Genomic DNA, 15,356 nt, shown 5'->3' with positions numbered 1-15,356 from the left:
ATCTGATGATCAGTGTTGAAACAGTCATACATTTTATTTATCAGGATGTTTTGATGAGTATAAAGGTCAAACAAACAGCATTTATTTGAAATAGAATCTTTTGAAACATTATAAATGTGTTTATTGTCAGCAGAACCTCGTTCACATTCGTTGAATCGTTCACTCGACTGATTCGATTCGTGAGTGTGTGTGTATATCCCTATTATAGATCAGTGTTCAACAGAATCAGTAATTCAGCATTGCTGCGTTTGAACCGTTTCATAAATACACAGTTACAGACAGATGAATCGTATCCTCCAGGATGAGTGTTTGCACACGGATCCTCCAGTGTTTACTGAGCGAATCTCCAGCAGCACCTGAGGAAACAAACACACACATCGATCGCTCGTTACGGGAGTCTGAAGTCACGTCGGATCGTACGGATGCAGTCGCTCGTGACGGCAGACCTGAGATCAGTCGTCATCGTCGTCATCCTCGGGTACGAATATATCGTGTTCCTCCAGCAGAGCCGCGAAGTTCTTGCTGATCATCGTCCCGACGTACAGGAACGGAGCCACGACCATCATGATCCGGACCAGACCGAACGCCGTCTGCCGACACAACACGTTACTGCTCATATATTAGTGTTCATTTGAGGTTTACATCACTACATACATTGACCCAGTGTGCTGTGCTTGTGTGTTTTAGTATGTGAGCGTCCATTAAAAGAGTCCTCAGGATAATTTGTTATTTTACCTATCCAATCAAATCAAGTCTTTGTTCTTGTGCTGAATAAATATTGCGTTTCAGAAATAGTGGGCTGGTGACTGAAGAAGCATCAAACTGCCTGGCTTCATTCTTCAGGTGAATTTCACACACAAACAACACTATTTCCTGAAATACACCAAAGTCTCTTTCAGACCAGTCATTTCACTCTTTGAAATGCCTCTCGGCATCCAAGTGCTCTCTTTGAATGGGGAAACATCAAATTCTCTGAAGCTGTTCGCCAAGATTTTGATTAAATTTCATAATTACCAATGAAATCTGACAACTGTCTCATAAATTGTTTCTAAATGCTCGAATCATGACAAAAAAAGGACTCATTTTCAGACTCATGCGCATGCGCAGTCCTAAATGCGCGTCTCTGTCCCATTTCTGAGGCGCGCGTCTGACTGTTTCTATGGTAACCGGTGCTTCTAACGGCCGCTGCAGTGACGCGATGACTTTATCAATCGGCGATTGGCTCTTATTTAGAAGGCGGGACTTATTCCGCCATATTGCGCGTTGCACTTTCTGCCATTCATAATAATACGAGTGACGCGTCTTGTGTTATTCTATAGTCTTTGATACTACATTATAATAATTGAACTGAACTGAATGGGAGAAATTGCAACGCGCAAAATGGCAGAACAAGTCCCAAATTTTTAGTAAAAGAGCCAATCGCTGATTCTGTTCCCATAGAAACCTGAGACTCGCGCTAGGACTGCACGTGCGCATTGTTCCCATAGAAACCTGACACTCGCGCTAGGACTGCACGTGCGCTTTGTTCCCATAGAAACCCGAGACTCGCGCTAGGACTGCACGTGCGCATTGTTCCCATAGAAACCCGAGACTCGCGCTAGGACTGCACGTGCGCTTTGTTCCCATAGAAACCTGAGACTCGCGCTAGGACTGCACGTGCGCAATGTTCCCATGGAAACCCGAGACTCGCGCTAGGACTGCACGTGCGCTTTGTTCCCATAGAAACCCGAGACTCGCGCTAGGACTGCACGTGCGCATTGTTCCCATAGAAACCCGAGACTCGCGCTAGGACTGCACGTGCGCTTTGTTCCCATAGAAACCCGAGACTCGCGCTAGGACTGCACGTGCGCAATGTTCCCATAGAAACCCGAGACTCGCGCTAGGACTGCACGTGCGCATTGTTCCCATAGAAACCCGAGACTCGCGCTAGGACTGCACGTGCGCTTTGTTCCCATAGAAACCCGAGACTCGCGCTAGGACTGCACGTGCGCAATGTTCCCATAGAAACCCGAGACTCGCGCTAGGACTGCACGTGCGCTTTGTTCCCATAGAAACCCGAGACTCGCGCTAGGACTGCACGTGCGCATTGTTCCCATAGAAACCTGAGACTCGCGCTAGGACTGCACATGCGCATTGATGTCTGAATAAGCTTCTTTATCGCTATTTGAGCATAAGAAATATTTATATGGGGCAGTTCATGTCAGATTAATTTGTGATTATTTAATTGTGAGTTTGCCAAATAGCTGCCCGGAGGCGTTACAAAATGGCCGCCGAGTGAGCAGACTTTCCTGAACTCAATCCGAATCGAAAAGCACTGACTCTACTGAGCATGTGCAGATTACGCCATCACTCACGCTTCATTAGCATATTAGCGATTAGTGTGTTGCTACCGGGTGTGCCTCATACGTCCTGAAAAGTGAAGCTGCAGGCTCTTTGATCGCCCCCTGGTGGCTGGATGCAGTACAAGTCATAAACCCCGCACTCTCTATGCAAACGAATGGCACTTCCGCCTCCAGGCTCCAAACTGACGTTTTCGCGTAACATGCGCCCATCATCGTCATACGTTTTACCTTCAGTTCATTACAATGGAAGGAAGCGGCGTCGCGCCGTCCATCTCTTTTTACAGTCTATGGTTGCTACTCTTAAAGGGGCTCTATGTAGGAATGACACCCAGTGGTCGAAACAGGTACTGCAGTCCAAATTCAAAATATTGTTTGCCCCGCCCCCTCGTTCAAAGACACGGGTGGCCAGCTTGAGGACACGCAACAAGAGGGAGCGCAACTGACAATGAAAGCTTTGGAGACTTGCACACTGTAAGCTGATGAGTTGATTTATCTGTGTTTTAATATGCTGTCGTTCATAGAGATTTTTAGATGGATTCAGAGGCTTTTTAGGTCAGGTAGAATCTGCGATTCTCTGACCAGTTTGTTTGCTGATTTCCGTGGCTGCAATACGCAGTGTTTTCCGCCAACTGGCTACCTGTGATGCTGAAATACTATTGGATAAACTGCAGCACACGGTTTCACACAGACCAAAACAAAGACGGACATTCCGACACGGAGCGCACATTTCACAGCAGAATATCTGGATGTAGCTTTGCTTTTCTGAGAAACAAGCAGGTGAACTCAGCATGTTTCCTAAATATCTGCAAACATATTGGAGTATTTTTATACTTTATTAAAGTGAAAATCTTACATAGAGCCCCTTTGAATTAACTGAAGAAACAAAGATTGAACGTTGGACACCTGACGGTCATACACTAGACGATCATAGTGCATACTATATAGTGCGTCATTTGGGAAACTTACATCTTTACCGTTGTATTTATAAATCAGCCTTGGTGTGACCGGCCTTTAGTTACTGTTATGATTATCATAATTATTAGTTATCTTTATTGTTACATTCATTATGATAGTTATTTATCGTAGTTATATTTATAGTTATTATTATCCTAGTTATCGTTATTGATGTAAACGGGCTCTCCTCTAATGGACATGACGTGAATTATTATAATAAATATTTCAGCAGTGCTACTGAAAGACCCGCGCGCGCGCGCACACACACGCACGCGCACTGACTGACAGATGTGGTGTGTGACACAAGCGTGCGCGCGCGTCCTCTCGTGCATGTTTGTGTGCAGATCTGACCGCGATATTCACATCTGTCCATTTATTCTAGATCTGACTGCGGGTTTCTCTGCTTCTGATCAATAATCGCGTGATGTTATTCAACCGATCGCTCGCTGTGTGTGTGTGTGTGTGTGTGTGTGTGTGACTGTGTGTGTGACTGTGTGTGTGAGAGAGATATCGATTGATCGTGTTGTTACTCACTCACTTTCTTGGGTTTGGGCAGAATGGCGCCGGAGGTGGTGCTCACTGCGGTCCGCTGCTGCTGCTGCTGAGCCCGAACCAGCCGAGCGCGAGGAGCCAAAGAACCGAGCGACAGAGACACGACCCGACGAGCCGCCATGATCACTGTGTGTGTGTGTGTGTGTGTGTGTGTGTGTGTGTGTGCGGAAACAAATACACCAGCGCTGAAAATAAACACATATTCAAAATACCTCTTAGCTGAAAGACTGCATAACTAGTGCTTGACATGACATGTTCCTCCTCTGTCATGGCTCTACTTCAGATCATTCCAGGTTAAATGGTTAATGCTAGTTTAATTATTCCAGTTTAAATGGTTAATTCTAGTTCAAATAATTCTATTTTAAATGGTTCATTCTAGTTTAATTAATTCCAGTTTAAATGGTTAATTCTAGTTTAATTAATTCTAGTTTAAATGGTTAATTCTAGTTTAAATGGGTAGTTAATTCTAGTTTAAATGGTTAGTTAATTCTAAATAATTCTAATTTAAATGTTTAAATTAATTCCAGTTTAAATGTTAATTCTAGTTAATTCTAGTTTAAAGGTTAGTTTAAATGGGTAGTTAATTCTAGTTTAAAGGTTAGTTAATTCTAGTTTAAAGAGTTAATTAATTCTAGTTTAAAGGTTAGTTAATTCTAGTTTAAAGGTTAGTTATAGTTTAAAGAGTTAGTTAATTCTAGTTTAAAGGTCAGTTAATTCTAGTTTAAATGGTTAATTCTAGTTTAAATGGGTAGTTAATTCTAGTTTAAATGGTTAGTTAATTCTAGTTTAAAGGTTAGTTAATTCTAGTTTAAAGGTTAGTTCTAGTTTAAAGGTTAGTTAATTCTAGTTTAAAGAGTTAATTAATTCTAGTTTAAAGGTTAGTTCTAGTTTAAAGGTTAGTTCTAGTTTAAATGGTTAATTCTAGTTTAAATGGGTAGTTAATTCTAGTTTAAATGGTTAGTTAATTCTAGTTTAAAGGTTAGTTAATTCTAGTTTAAAGGTTAGTTAATTCTAGTTTAAAGGTTAGTTCTAGTTTAAAGGTTAGTTATAGTTTAAATGGTTAATTCTAGTTTAAAAGGTTAGTTAATTCTAGTTTAAAAGGTTAGTTAATTCTAGTTTAAAGGTTAGTTAATTCTAGTTTAAAGGTTAGTTATAGTTTAAATGGTTAATTCTAGTTTAAAAGGTTAGTTAATTCTAGTTTAAATGGTTAGTTAATTCTAGTTTAAAGAGTTAATTCTAGTTTAAATGGTTAGTTAATTCTAGTTTAAAGGTTAGTTAATTCTAGTTTAAAGGTTAGTTCTAGTTTAAAGGTTAGTTATAGTTTAAATGGTTAATTCTAGTTTAAATGGTTAGTTAATTCTAGTTTAAAAGGTTAGTTAATTCTAGTTTAAAGGTTAGTTAATTCTAGTTTAAAGGTTAGTTATAGTTTAAATGGTTAATTCTAGTTTAAAAGGTTAGTTAATTCTAGTTTAAATGGTTAGTTAATTCTAGTTTAAAGAGTTAATTAATTCTAGTTTAAAGGTTAGTTAATTCTAGTTTAAAGGTTAGTTAATTCCAGTTTAAAGGTCAGTTAATTCTAGTTTAAAGGTCAGTTCATTTACTCGGCCTCATGTCAGTCAGTGTGACTTTCCTTCTTCAGTGGAATAGAAATGAAAGTTGAAGAACGCTGGGAAGGAAAGGCATCGGACTCTCACTGTTTAGTCCAGCGATTCCCAAATGATTTCATCAGCCGAACCCTTTTGAGCTCAAATATGTTCCTGAGATTTAAAGTAATTTCAGTATTTCAGATTTCAGTAATTTAACGACACATGATCACAGCTCTGACGTGCAGCTAAACAAATATTTCATCTTTTTGATCGTTTTTTAGTTTAAATTTAATTTATTTTCATTTTGTATTAAATTTTTCATGATTTATTATTTTTCATCAACTCTTGAACCCCAGTTTGGGAATCACTGGGACTTTTCTCAAAGTATCTTCTTTTATGTTCCACAGAAGAGAGAAACTGGTATATTTCAGTAATCTCCCGTAAAGATCCGCACAGTAACCGTACACAGATAACGAGCTCCAGCAGAATGAACGTCTTTATTACTCCAGCATTATTTACATCATTACTTCAGTCCGGCTCGCTGCTATAAATACTGTACAGACGGTCAAAAATATCTACAACAAACAAACTCAACGTGCAAAGCCATGAAAACTCACTTCACTGGCCAGAGCGAGAGTGAAACCATAAAAACACAACATTATTATTATCATTATTATTATTATTATTATTAAAGGATGAATGAACAGCAGCTGTCATGTGACGGTTCCTCTGGGCTTTGTGTGAGTTTGAATGCATCATCAGTTCAAGTATTTACACGCGTCTTCATCATCATGAAACAAATCAATAACTTCATACGTTCATCCAGCGGAGGATCGAGGAGCGTCACTGTGGGGAAACACACGAGAAACACACGTCTCATAATCCAACATACACACTCATTCCCATAATGCTGTCAGATGAGAACATCTCTCTGATCGTTCCTTCACTGAAATGACCTCTGACCTGTTTGAAGGACAGGCGTCTGAAGAACTTGTTGAGGTGGAAGGCGGCGGGTTTGGCGGATGCGGCGTCTCTGCTGGCGTCCGGCAGCTGTACGATCTGGGCGGCAGCGATGGCCGCCCTCAGACTGAGGCTCTTGAGCAGCTGCGCGGCCGGACGGCGGCCGGACGTGGGCCGAGACGAGACGCTGATGTAGGACGCGTCCTTCTGCTGCGGCTGGTAACTCACTGCCGGAGACAAGACCGTCAGTTCACACTGAGAGGGACTTTTATTTTGACACCGATGCACCTTGATGATTATGTAACAATAAAACAACTTCTCATTGGTCGTGACTGTAACAGTGTAACACCTGTTGCCGTGAGGACGGTGTCCGTGGTGCTGCTCAGCTGCAGGAGGATTGTGGGATAGTACGGGTGGAACAGGAAGAGCTTGCGGAGAACCGGCTCGGCCGCGGCAGCCGCCTGGTTGGTTGCCTTGGTAACGTTCTGCGCCTGCGAGATCGGATCTCCAGCCCAGAAGAGGAACACGGATTGGCCGGACGTGGTGAGAACGGACGAATCCTCCACCGCCAGACGAGGACACACAAACCCCGCCTCCCACAAGCTCCGCCCACGAGCGCCGTCGATGATCTGCACCTGCGGTTCACACAGACAATCAGCTCGCTGCATGTGTGTGTGTGTGTGTGTATGCTAATGAGATGGTAATGAGATGCGCACCTTCCTGACGCCATTGGTCGACTGATGAATGAGTAGATCAGGAACACCGTCGTCATTGAAGTGACCCAACGCCGGGCGACTGCGAACACACGGAAACAGTGCTGAGGTTACCGGAGCGTTGCTTTATGGTTGATAAAGTGTTTTAATGCGTTAACTAAAACTGAACCATTACAAAACATCATCTTTACTTGAAATAAAATAAACGTTAAGTGAAATTACATAATATATAGAAACTTGGTAATAAAATAACAAATTAAAACTACATATAAAAAACAAAAACAAATTAAAACAAATAAAACAACAAAATGACTAAATCTTTAAACTTAAAATGAAAAATAGACAATATATCAATACAAAACTAATTTAAAATATTAATAAAAAATGCCAAAAACATACAACAAAATAAAATAGTACAACAAAATAACTAAAACATCAACTAAAATTAAAATTAAAAAATATAAAAATAAAAAATAAAAACTAGAAAAATAAATAAATAAATAAATAAAACTAGTTCAAAATATTAATAGAAATTACAAAACAGCAAAATTACTAAAACTTTAAATATAAAATGAACAGAAAATACAAGAATAAATACTAATAAAAATATTAATAAAAGTGGCAAAGTTCTCTTAAACTTTAAATAAAATAAAATGGAAAAATAATTCAAACTAATTTAAAATATTAGTAAAAATAACAACAACAACAACAACAACAACAACAGAATTACAAAATAAAATAGTACAACAAAACTAAAACAACTAAAACATCAACTAAAATTAAAATTAAAAAATATAAAAATAAAAAATAAAAACTAGAAATAAAAAAAAAATTTAAATAAAAACTAGTTCAAAATATTAATAGAAATTACAAAACAGCAAAATTACTAAAACTTTAAATAAACTAAACTAACTAAAATTAAAATGTAAAAAGAAAATATAGAAATGAAAACCGATTTAAAATATTAATAAAAACAAAACCACACATCAAAATTACAAAAGCATTTATTAAAATGTAAATTATTAATAAAACAAAAACAACAAGCTACCCAAATGATGATAGAGAACAGCTGTAGAGTTATATGAATAGTTGTGTGTGTGGCGTGTGATGATGATGATGATGATGATGTACAGACGTGTGTATGGCGGCGAGGCCGAGGCTCCAGGCGGTGTGCGTGTCGCTCTCTCTCAGCACGGACAGCTGGCCGCTCGCTCCGGACAGCAGGATCCAGTCGCTGCGGCTGGAGTTCAGCACCGACGCGCTGTCCAGGTTATTGTGCTGATGACACAGACCGGCCACCAGAGGGAGCAGGAACTCCACCTGCTCAGACGCACTGACACACACACACACACGGGGTCAGGGGTCAGTGTTAATGTGTGTGTGTGTCAGTGTTAATGTGTGTGTGTGTGTGCGGCGGCACCTGCTGATGTGAATGAGCGATGAAGAGTTGCTCTTCCTCAGACGCTCCCAGCTGGGCTCCTTCAGACTGACCCGAGACGCGGCCGTCCCGCCTGTGGCCTGACTGTAAATGAAGCTGAGGGAGACGCCCTCCACCGTGCCTGAGGAAAATACATCAGGCTTTGGTGTGACAAAAGAAGTCATAATTATGGGATTAAAAAAATGAAATTATGACATTCATTGAGTCATTGACATAATTATGACATAAATAGAAATTTGAGATTTTATATCATAATTTCATTTTATGTCCATTTTTGACACAATTTGGACAAGTCATCATTTTGAATTTTTAAGTCATAATTATGACTGTCAATTTCAACTTAGTATATGATCATTTCAACTTTTGACTTTGTCATAATTTTGACAATTTGATAATATATAATATTTAACTTAACTCATAATTTAAACTAAGTTACATTTTGACTTTTTCAATTTTGACTTAATATGATTTCAACTTTTTTTAGCCATAATTTTGACTTTTTTCGATTTTGACTTAATATATGATCATTTCAACTCGTCATAATTTTGATTCATTAATTAAGTTTTGACTTCAGTTGATCATTTCAACTTTTTAAATCATAATTTAAACTTTTTAAGTCATAATATTGAATTCTATCAATTTCTTTTTTGTCAATTTTGACTTACTATATATATGATAATTTCAACTTTTTAAGTTGCAATTTCGACTTTTTATCAATTTTGACTTGGTATATAATTTCAACTCTTTAAGTCAATTTACATTTTTTTTGTCAATTTTGACATGATAATTTCACATTTTTAAGTCATAATTTCAGTTTGTTGTCAAATTCAGCTTACTATGATAATTCCAACTTTTTAATTCATAATTTCATCTGTAAATTTTGTTTTGGTACATGATTATTTCAACTTTTTGTAAGAATTTCAACTTTTTCTCAATTTTCGACTTACTATATGATAATTTAAGCTTAAGTCTTTTTCTTAATTTTAACCTTTTGTCAATTTTGACTTACTATATATGATAATTTTAACTTTTTAAGTCGTCATTTTGACTTTTTATCAATTTTGACTTGGTATATAATTTCAATTTTTTTAAGACTTAATTTCGACTTTTTAGGTCAATTTAGACTTTTTGTCAATTTTGACAATTTCTCTAAATTTTTATTTGGTATATGATAATTTCAACTTTTTAAGTCATAATTTTGACATTTTATCAATTCAGAATTTTTATGTCTCTTTCGACTTAGTATATGATCATTTCGACATAAGTCGTAATTTTGAATTGTCATAATTTAAACTTTTTAAGTCACAATTTTGACTTTTGTCAATTTCGACTTAGTATATGATCATTTCAACTTTTTAATTCATAATTTCAACTGTCAATTTTGACTTTGTATATGATAATTTCAACTTTTTAAGTCATCATTTTTAAGTTTTATGTCAATTTAGACTTTTATGTCACTTTCGACTTAGTATATGATCATTTCGACATAAGTCGTAATTTTGAATTGTCATAATTTAAACTTTTTAAGTCATAATTTTGACTTTTGTCACTTTCGACTTAGTATATGATCATTTCAACTTTTTAATTCATAATTTCAGCTGTCAATTTTGACTTTGTATATGATAATTTCAACTTTTTAAGTCATAATTTTGACATTTTATCAATTTAGACTTTTATGTCACTTTCGACTTAGTATATGATCATTTTGACATAAGTCGTAATTTTGAATTGTCATAATTTAAACTTTTTAAGTCATAATTTTGACTTTTGTCAATTTCGACTTAGTATATGATCATTTCAACTTTTTAATTCATAATTTCAACTGTCAATTTTGACTTTGTATATGATAATTTCAACTTTTTAAGTCATCATTTTTAAGTTTTATGTCAATTTAGACTTTTATGTCAATTTCGACTTAGTATATGATCATTTCAACTTTTTAATTCATAATTTCAGCTGTCAATTTTGACTTTGTATATGATAATTTCAACTTTTTAAGTCATCATTTTTAAGTTTTATGTCAATTTAGACTTTTATGTCACTTTCGACTTAGTATATGATCATTTCGACATAAGTCGTAATTTTGAATTGTCATAATTTAAACTTTTTAAGTCATAATTTTGACTTTTGTCACTTTCGACTTAGTATATGATCATTTCAACTTTTTAATTCATAATTTCAGCTGTCAATTTTGACTTTGTATATGATAATTTCAACTTTTTAAGTCATCATTTTTAAGTTTTATGTCAATTTAGACTTTTATGTCACTTTCAACTTAGTATATGATCATTTCAACATGCCATAATTTTGAATTGTCATAATTTAAACTGTTTAAGTCATAATTTTGACTTTTATGTCAATTTCGACTAAGTATGTCATAATGTTGATTTTAGATTTACAAAAACTTGAATTTTTTTCTTGTTTTTTTTCTTCTCGTATCCATGCAACAGCTCGACACATGATCAGACACGGGAACGAGACTCACCCAGTCCAAACAGCACATAATAGGCTCCCTTCAGCGTCTCGTGCAGCAGCGGACCAATCAGCTTCCCCTGAGCCGTGAGGTTAAAGTTCACCGGCCGGCCAATCAGAGCTCCTGACCGTCCGGAGATCAGGACCAGAGCCAGATCAGACACCTGAGGACGTCACCATTACCCACATCATGTCAGTATTATCCTGAGACGATTCAACAGCAGACGATGTGAAAGCCGTCCCACAAGAAAACATTCATGAAGCAGCTGAATAACGTCACCCTGATGCAGAAATGTGACTGTATAAATGTGTGTGTGTGTGGGGGGGGGTCACCTGGTCTGCTGGAAGTGTTGCGATCAGCAGGTCTGGGAACGCGTCTCCGTCCAGATCAGGCAGCAGAACCGCGTGAGACTCCACGTCACCCACAGCTGCCGTCCACCACGTCCGGCCTGAAACACACACTAATGATCAACACACACACACTCACACACATGGGCGAGTGTGTGTGTGTGTTTGTGTGTGAGAGAGAGACCTGTGGAGGCGTTCACGGTGATGATGTGACCGGAGCTGATCAGGACGCAGGCGGAGGACGGCTTCCTCCACAGTGGATCTGTACTTCCTGTCTGCAGTCCACACTGAACGGAGAACAGCGGCTCTCGCAGCGGCCTCGTCCACAGCAGCTGCCCGCCGACGCCGCTCACTGCCGACACGCTGAACTCTGCACACACACCGAGCATTCTGATTGGACGAGCCGCATCAACTGTTCTGCTGGAGGAGGGCGCATTAGTGCCCGCCCACTTTTACAGCAGCGCTGGTTCCGGAAGAATACTCCCATTCATTCGTTACAGCTATCATTATAGTAATCGTTACAGTTAGCGTTACATTTATCGTTATAGTTATCATTGTCATTGTTACAGTTATCATTCGTTATCGTTACAGTTAACATTATAGTCATTGTTACAGTTACCGTTATAGTTTTCATGGTAACTCTTTATTTTACCGTGTCAGTTACACATGTTACATGTAGTTACAGTAGTAATAACTATAAATTATGCATAATTACATGCAACTAATCCTAAATCAAACCCTCATCCTAAAGTAAGTACCAATTATTATTATTACTCAGTACTTAAATGTATAATTACACTGTAACACGGAAATAAAGTGTAACCGTTTTCATTATAGCGTGTTGCCATTATAGCTATAGTTATTGTTACAGTTAGCGTTACATTTATCGTTATAGTTACTTATCATTATAATTTTCATTACAGTTATTGTTAGTTTTCGTTATTGTTATAGTTTTTATTATTAGTTATTGCTACAGTTATCATTACAGTTATGATTATAGTTATTGTTACAGTTATCGCAGTAACTCTTTATTTTACCATGTCAGTTACACGTTACATGTAGTTACTGTAGTTATAACTATAAATTTTGTATAATTATATGCAATTAACCCTAAACCAAACCCTCATCCTAAAGTAAGTATTAATTATTATTATTACTTAGTACTTAAATGTATAATTACACTGTGACACGGAAATAAAGTGTAACCATTTTCATTATAGTGTTACCATTATAGTTATAGTTAGCTACAGTTATCATTACAGTTAACATTATAGTAATTGTTATCGTCATTGTTATAGTTTACATTATAGTTTTTGTTACAATTAGCGTTACATTTATCATTATATAGTTGTCGTTATAGTTTTTATTACAGTTATCATTTGTTATCGTTACAGTTAACGTAACATTTATCATTATAGTTATCATAGTTAATGTTACAGTTTTCATTAGTTACTGTTAATAGTTTTTATTATTAGTTATTGCTAGTTATTACAGTTATGATTTTACTTATCGTTAGTGTTACAGTTATCGCTAGTTAACATTATAATTATCATTAGTTATCATAGTTAATGTAACATTTATCATTACAGTTATCATAGTTATTGTTACCGTTATCACTACAGTTATTGTTACAGTTAGCGTTACATTTATTGTTATAGTTATCGCTAGTTAGCGTTATAGTTTTCATTACAGTTATCATTAGTTATCATTACAGTTAACATTATAGTTATTGTTACAGTCATTATTATAGTTGTTACAGTTAGGAGTACGCTTATCATTATAGTTATTATAGTTAATGTTACAGTTATCGTTACAGTTTTCGCTAGTTATTGTTATACTTTCTATTATTAGTTATTGTTACAGTCATCATTATAGTTGTTACAGATAGCGTTATGCTTATTATAGTTATTATAGTTAATGTTACAGTTATCGTTACAGTTTTCGCTAGTTATTGTTATACTTTCTATTATTAGTTATTGCTAGTTATCATTACAGTTATCATTATAGTTATGATTATAGTTATTGTTACAGTTATCGCTAGTTAACATTATAATTATCATTAGTTATCATAGTTAATGTAACATTTATCATTACAGTTATCATAGTTATTGCTACCGTTATCACTACAGTTATTGTTACAGTTAGCGTTACATTTATCGTTATAGTTATTGCTAGTTAGCGTTATAGTTTTCATTACAGTTATCATTAGTTATCGTTACAGTTATCGCTATAGTTATTAGTTATCATTATAGTTATTGTTACAGTTAGCGTTACATTTATCATTATAGTTATCATAGTTATTGTTACAGTTATCGTTATAGTTTTCATTATAGTAATCGCCGTTATTATTACAGTAGATATTGTTATCGTTTTTACTTCCGGAACCGGCTGTTGTTGCGCTCTATTCTACTGTAACGGGGAGTTTTTACGTCTTCCGTCACTTCCTCCGCTCACCTTTGCTCTGTGCGTTCATTGGCTGACTGTCATTAGAGATGTTCGTGACGCCAATCAAAACGTCCTCCAGTCCGTCTCCATCCACGTCCCACAATGCCAGCGGCGGCGACGTCACACCTGAGAGGAAGAACACATGTTGAGGCAGCAGGTAGATGTGACAGGTGATGAGGTGGAGTGTCACTCACCGCCCACGTCTCCGAGCTCTCGCTCCCACTGCGGCTGGTGCGGCGCCCCCTGCGGGCAGGGAATGAGAAAGGCGCACAGCAGCACCAGCAGCGCCGCGCAGCTCAGCGGCAGCAGGAAGGCGGCGGTCCGCACCGCCCCTCGCACACGCGCCACCTTCTCCTCGGAGTCTCCGCCCTGGCTCCGCCCCGGCCCCGCCTCTTCGACATGCCCCGCCCCCTCTCTCTGCAGCCGCTGTGCCCTCCACTCCTCCTCCTCATCGAACTCCTCCTCCTCGTCCCTCAGGTCGGCCACCGCAGGGCTCAGACCGTTACGAGGATAGTTCAGGACCAGATCGTCGTCCTCCGTCTCATCCTCGCTGTCGGCCTGCGTCAGCGGGTCATACTCGCCCAGATCTGAGCCCTTCTTACCTGCACCACCACAAACTCTTCATATCATTTAACTAAATACACAATTAAAATTAAACTCTTCATAACTATACATTTAACTAAATACACAATTAAAATTAAATCATTTCACATCCTGGAGAAAATACACCGTTTCTCTTGTTTTGGAAAGTAGCGAACAATCCTCTCTTTACAGAAACCACTGTGGTCACGTGACGCCGCCGTTTACCATGGTACTGCACATTCATGTACCATATGATATCTACAGTATGATTTAATATGACATAATCGCCATCGTTTAGACGTCGTTCTCAGTGCAGGTGAATCTGCGCGCTCGTGTGAAGGTCTGATAACACTGACGGGCGCGTGTCGCATTTGAATGCATATAACGGAACGAAGCGTCCGATAATCACATCACTGACGTCACCGAACAAAACACAGCGCGGCGCGAGCGCGCGCGTCGCATCTGAACCGCTGTTCAATACTGTCATTCATTTGATCGCTTATTCTAGATTAATGTTGCACTTACCTGGTAATTTCAGAGCTCGAGATAGAGCCGCAGCCATTGCGCGAGATGTTATCAGCGACGCGACGCGTGTACCGCTGCAGCGCGTAGCGCTAGAGAGATGCATCACGGGAAATGGAGTCTGGTGAAAATGAACAGATATATATATATATATATATTTTTTTTTTACAGAAACATCAAAAAACATCCAAGAGTAATGTATAAACATTTATTTAACCAGCTGGATTAATAAGGTTGTGTCATTTGCCGTTGGGTTGATGTTATTTATTTATTTATTTTTATTTACGTAATTTGTGTTTATTTTTAATTAGATTGTGTTTAGTTCTAGTCTCGAATGAAAATATTCTTGCTTTCATTTATATTTAATTTGATTAAATTAAATGAGAATAGTAGACTGATTATTTAAATGTGAATGATTAGCAAATACTATAGTAATTTATAG

The 15,356-nt window shown here is 37.5% G+C and overlaps 3 protein-coding genes across 4 annotated transcripts in view; all 3 read right to left on the bottom strand.

The window, feature by feature from the left end:
• Window positions 1–15,356, bottom strand: part of LOC125247564 (CXADR-like membrane protein) — an 824,350-nt gene that overhangs the window by 207,480 nt on the left and 601,514 nt on the right. The gene's annotated exons all lie outside the window — the stretch shown is intronic.
• LOC125248539 (essential MCU regulator, mitochondrial-like) lies at window positions 10–3,993 on the bottom strand. 2 transcript variants are annotated; one of them, XM_048160476.1, is made up of 3 exons: window positions 3,835–3,993; window positions 447–590; window positions 10–356 (listed from the first exon to the last, which is right to left on the bottom strand). In XM_048160476.1, exons 1-2 carry the CDS (start codon window positions 3,967–3,969, stop codon window positions 453–455), a joined length of 273 nt encoding a protein of 90 aa, XP_048016433.1. In that variant the 5' UTR covers window positions 3,970–3,993; the 3' UTR covers window positions 10–356; window positions 447–452. The 2 variants fall into 2 exon arrangements, with proteins under 2 accessions (XP_048016433.1, XP_048016442.1); XM_048160485.1 differs by lacking the exon at window positions 10–356 and having other exon boundaries at window positions 452–590; window positions 3,831–3,993.
• fam234b (family with sequence similarity 234 member B) lies at window positions 5,913–15,035 on the bottom strand. The gene is made up of 12 exons (XM_048157494.1): window positions 14,918–15,035; window positions 14,005–14,412; window positions 13,820–13,936; window positions 11,550–11,735; window positions 11,351–11,466; window positions 11,031–11,181; window positions 8,528–8,666; window positions 8,243–8,440; window positions 7,111–7,189; window positions 6,744–7,029; window positions 6,398–6,621; window positions 5,913–6,280 (listed from the first exon to the last, which is right to left on the bottom strand). Exons 1-12 carry the CDS (start codon window positions 15,018–15,020, stop codon window positions 6,278–6,280), a joined length of 2,010 nt encoding a protein of 669 aa, XP_048013451.1. The 5' UTR covers window positions 15,021–15,035; the 3' UTR covers window positions 5,913–6,277.

Source organism: Megalobrama amblycephala, linkage group LG1 (assembly GCF_018812025.1).
Source record: "Megalobrama amblycephala isolate DHTTF-2021 linkage group LG1, ASM1881202v1, whole genome shotgun sequence".
In the NCBI taxonomy this organism is placed as follows: Eukaryota; Metazoa; Chordata; class Actinopteri; order Cypriniformes; family Xenocyprididae; genus Megalobrama; species Megalobrama amblycephala.
This window is presented reverse-complemented; position numbering and strand designations above follow the sequence as displayed.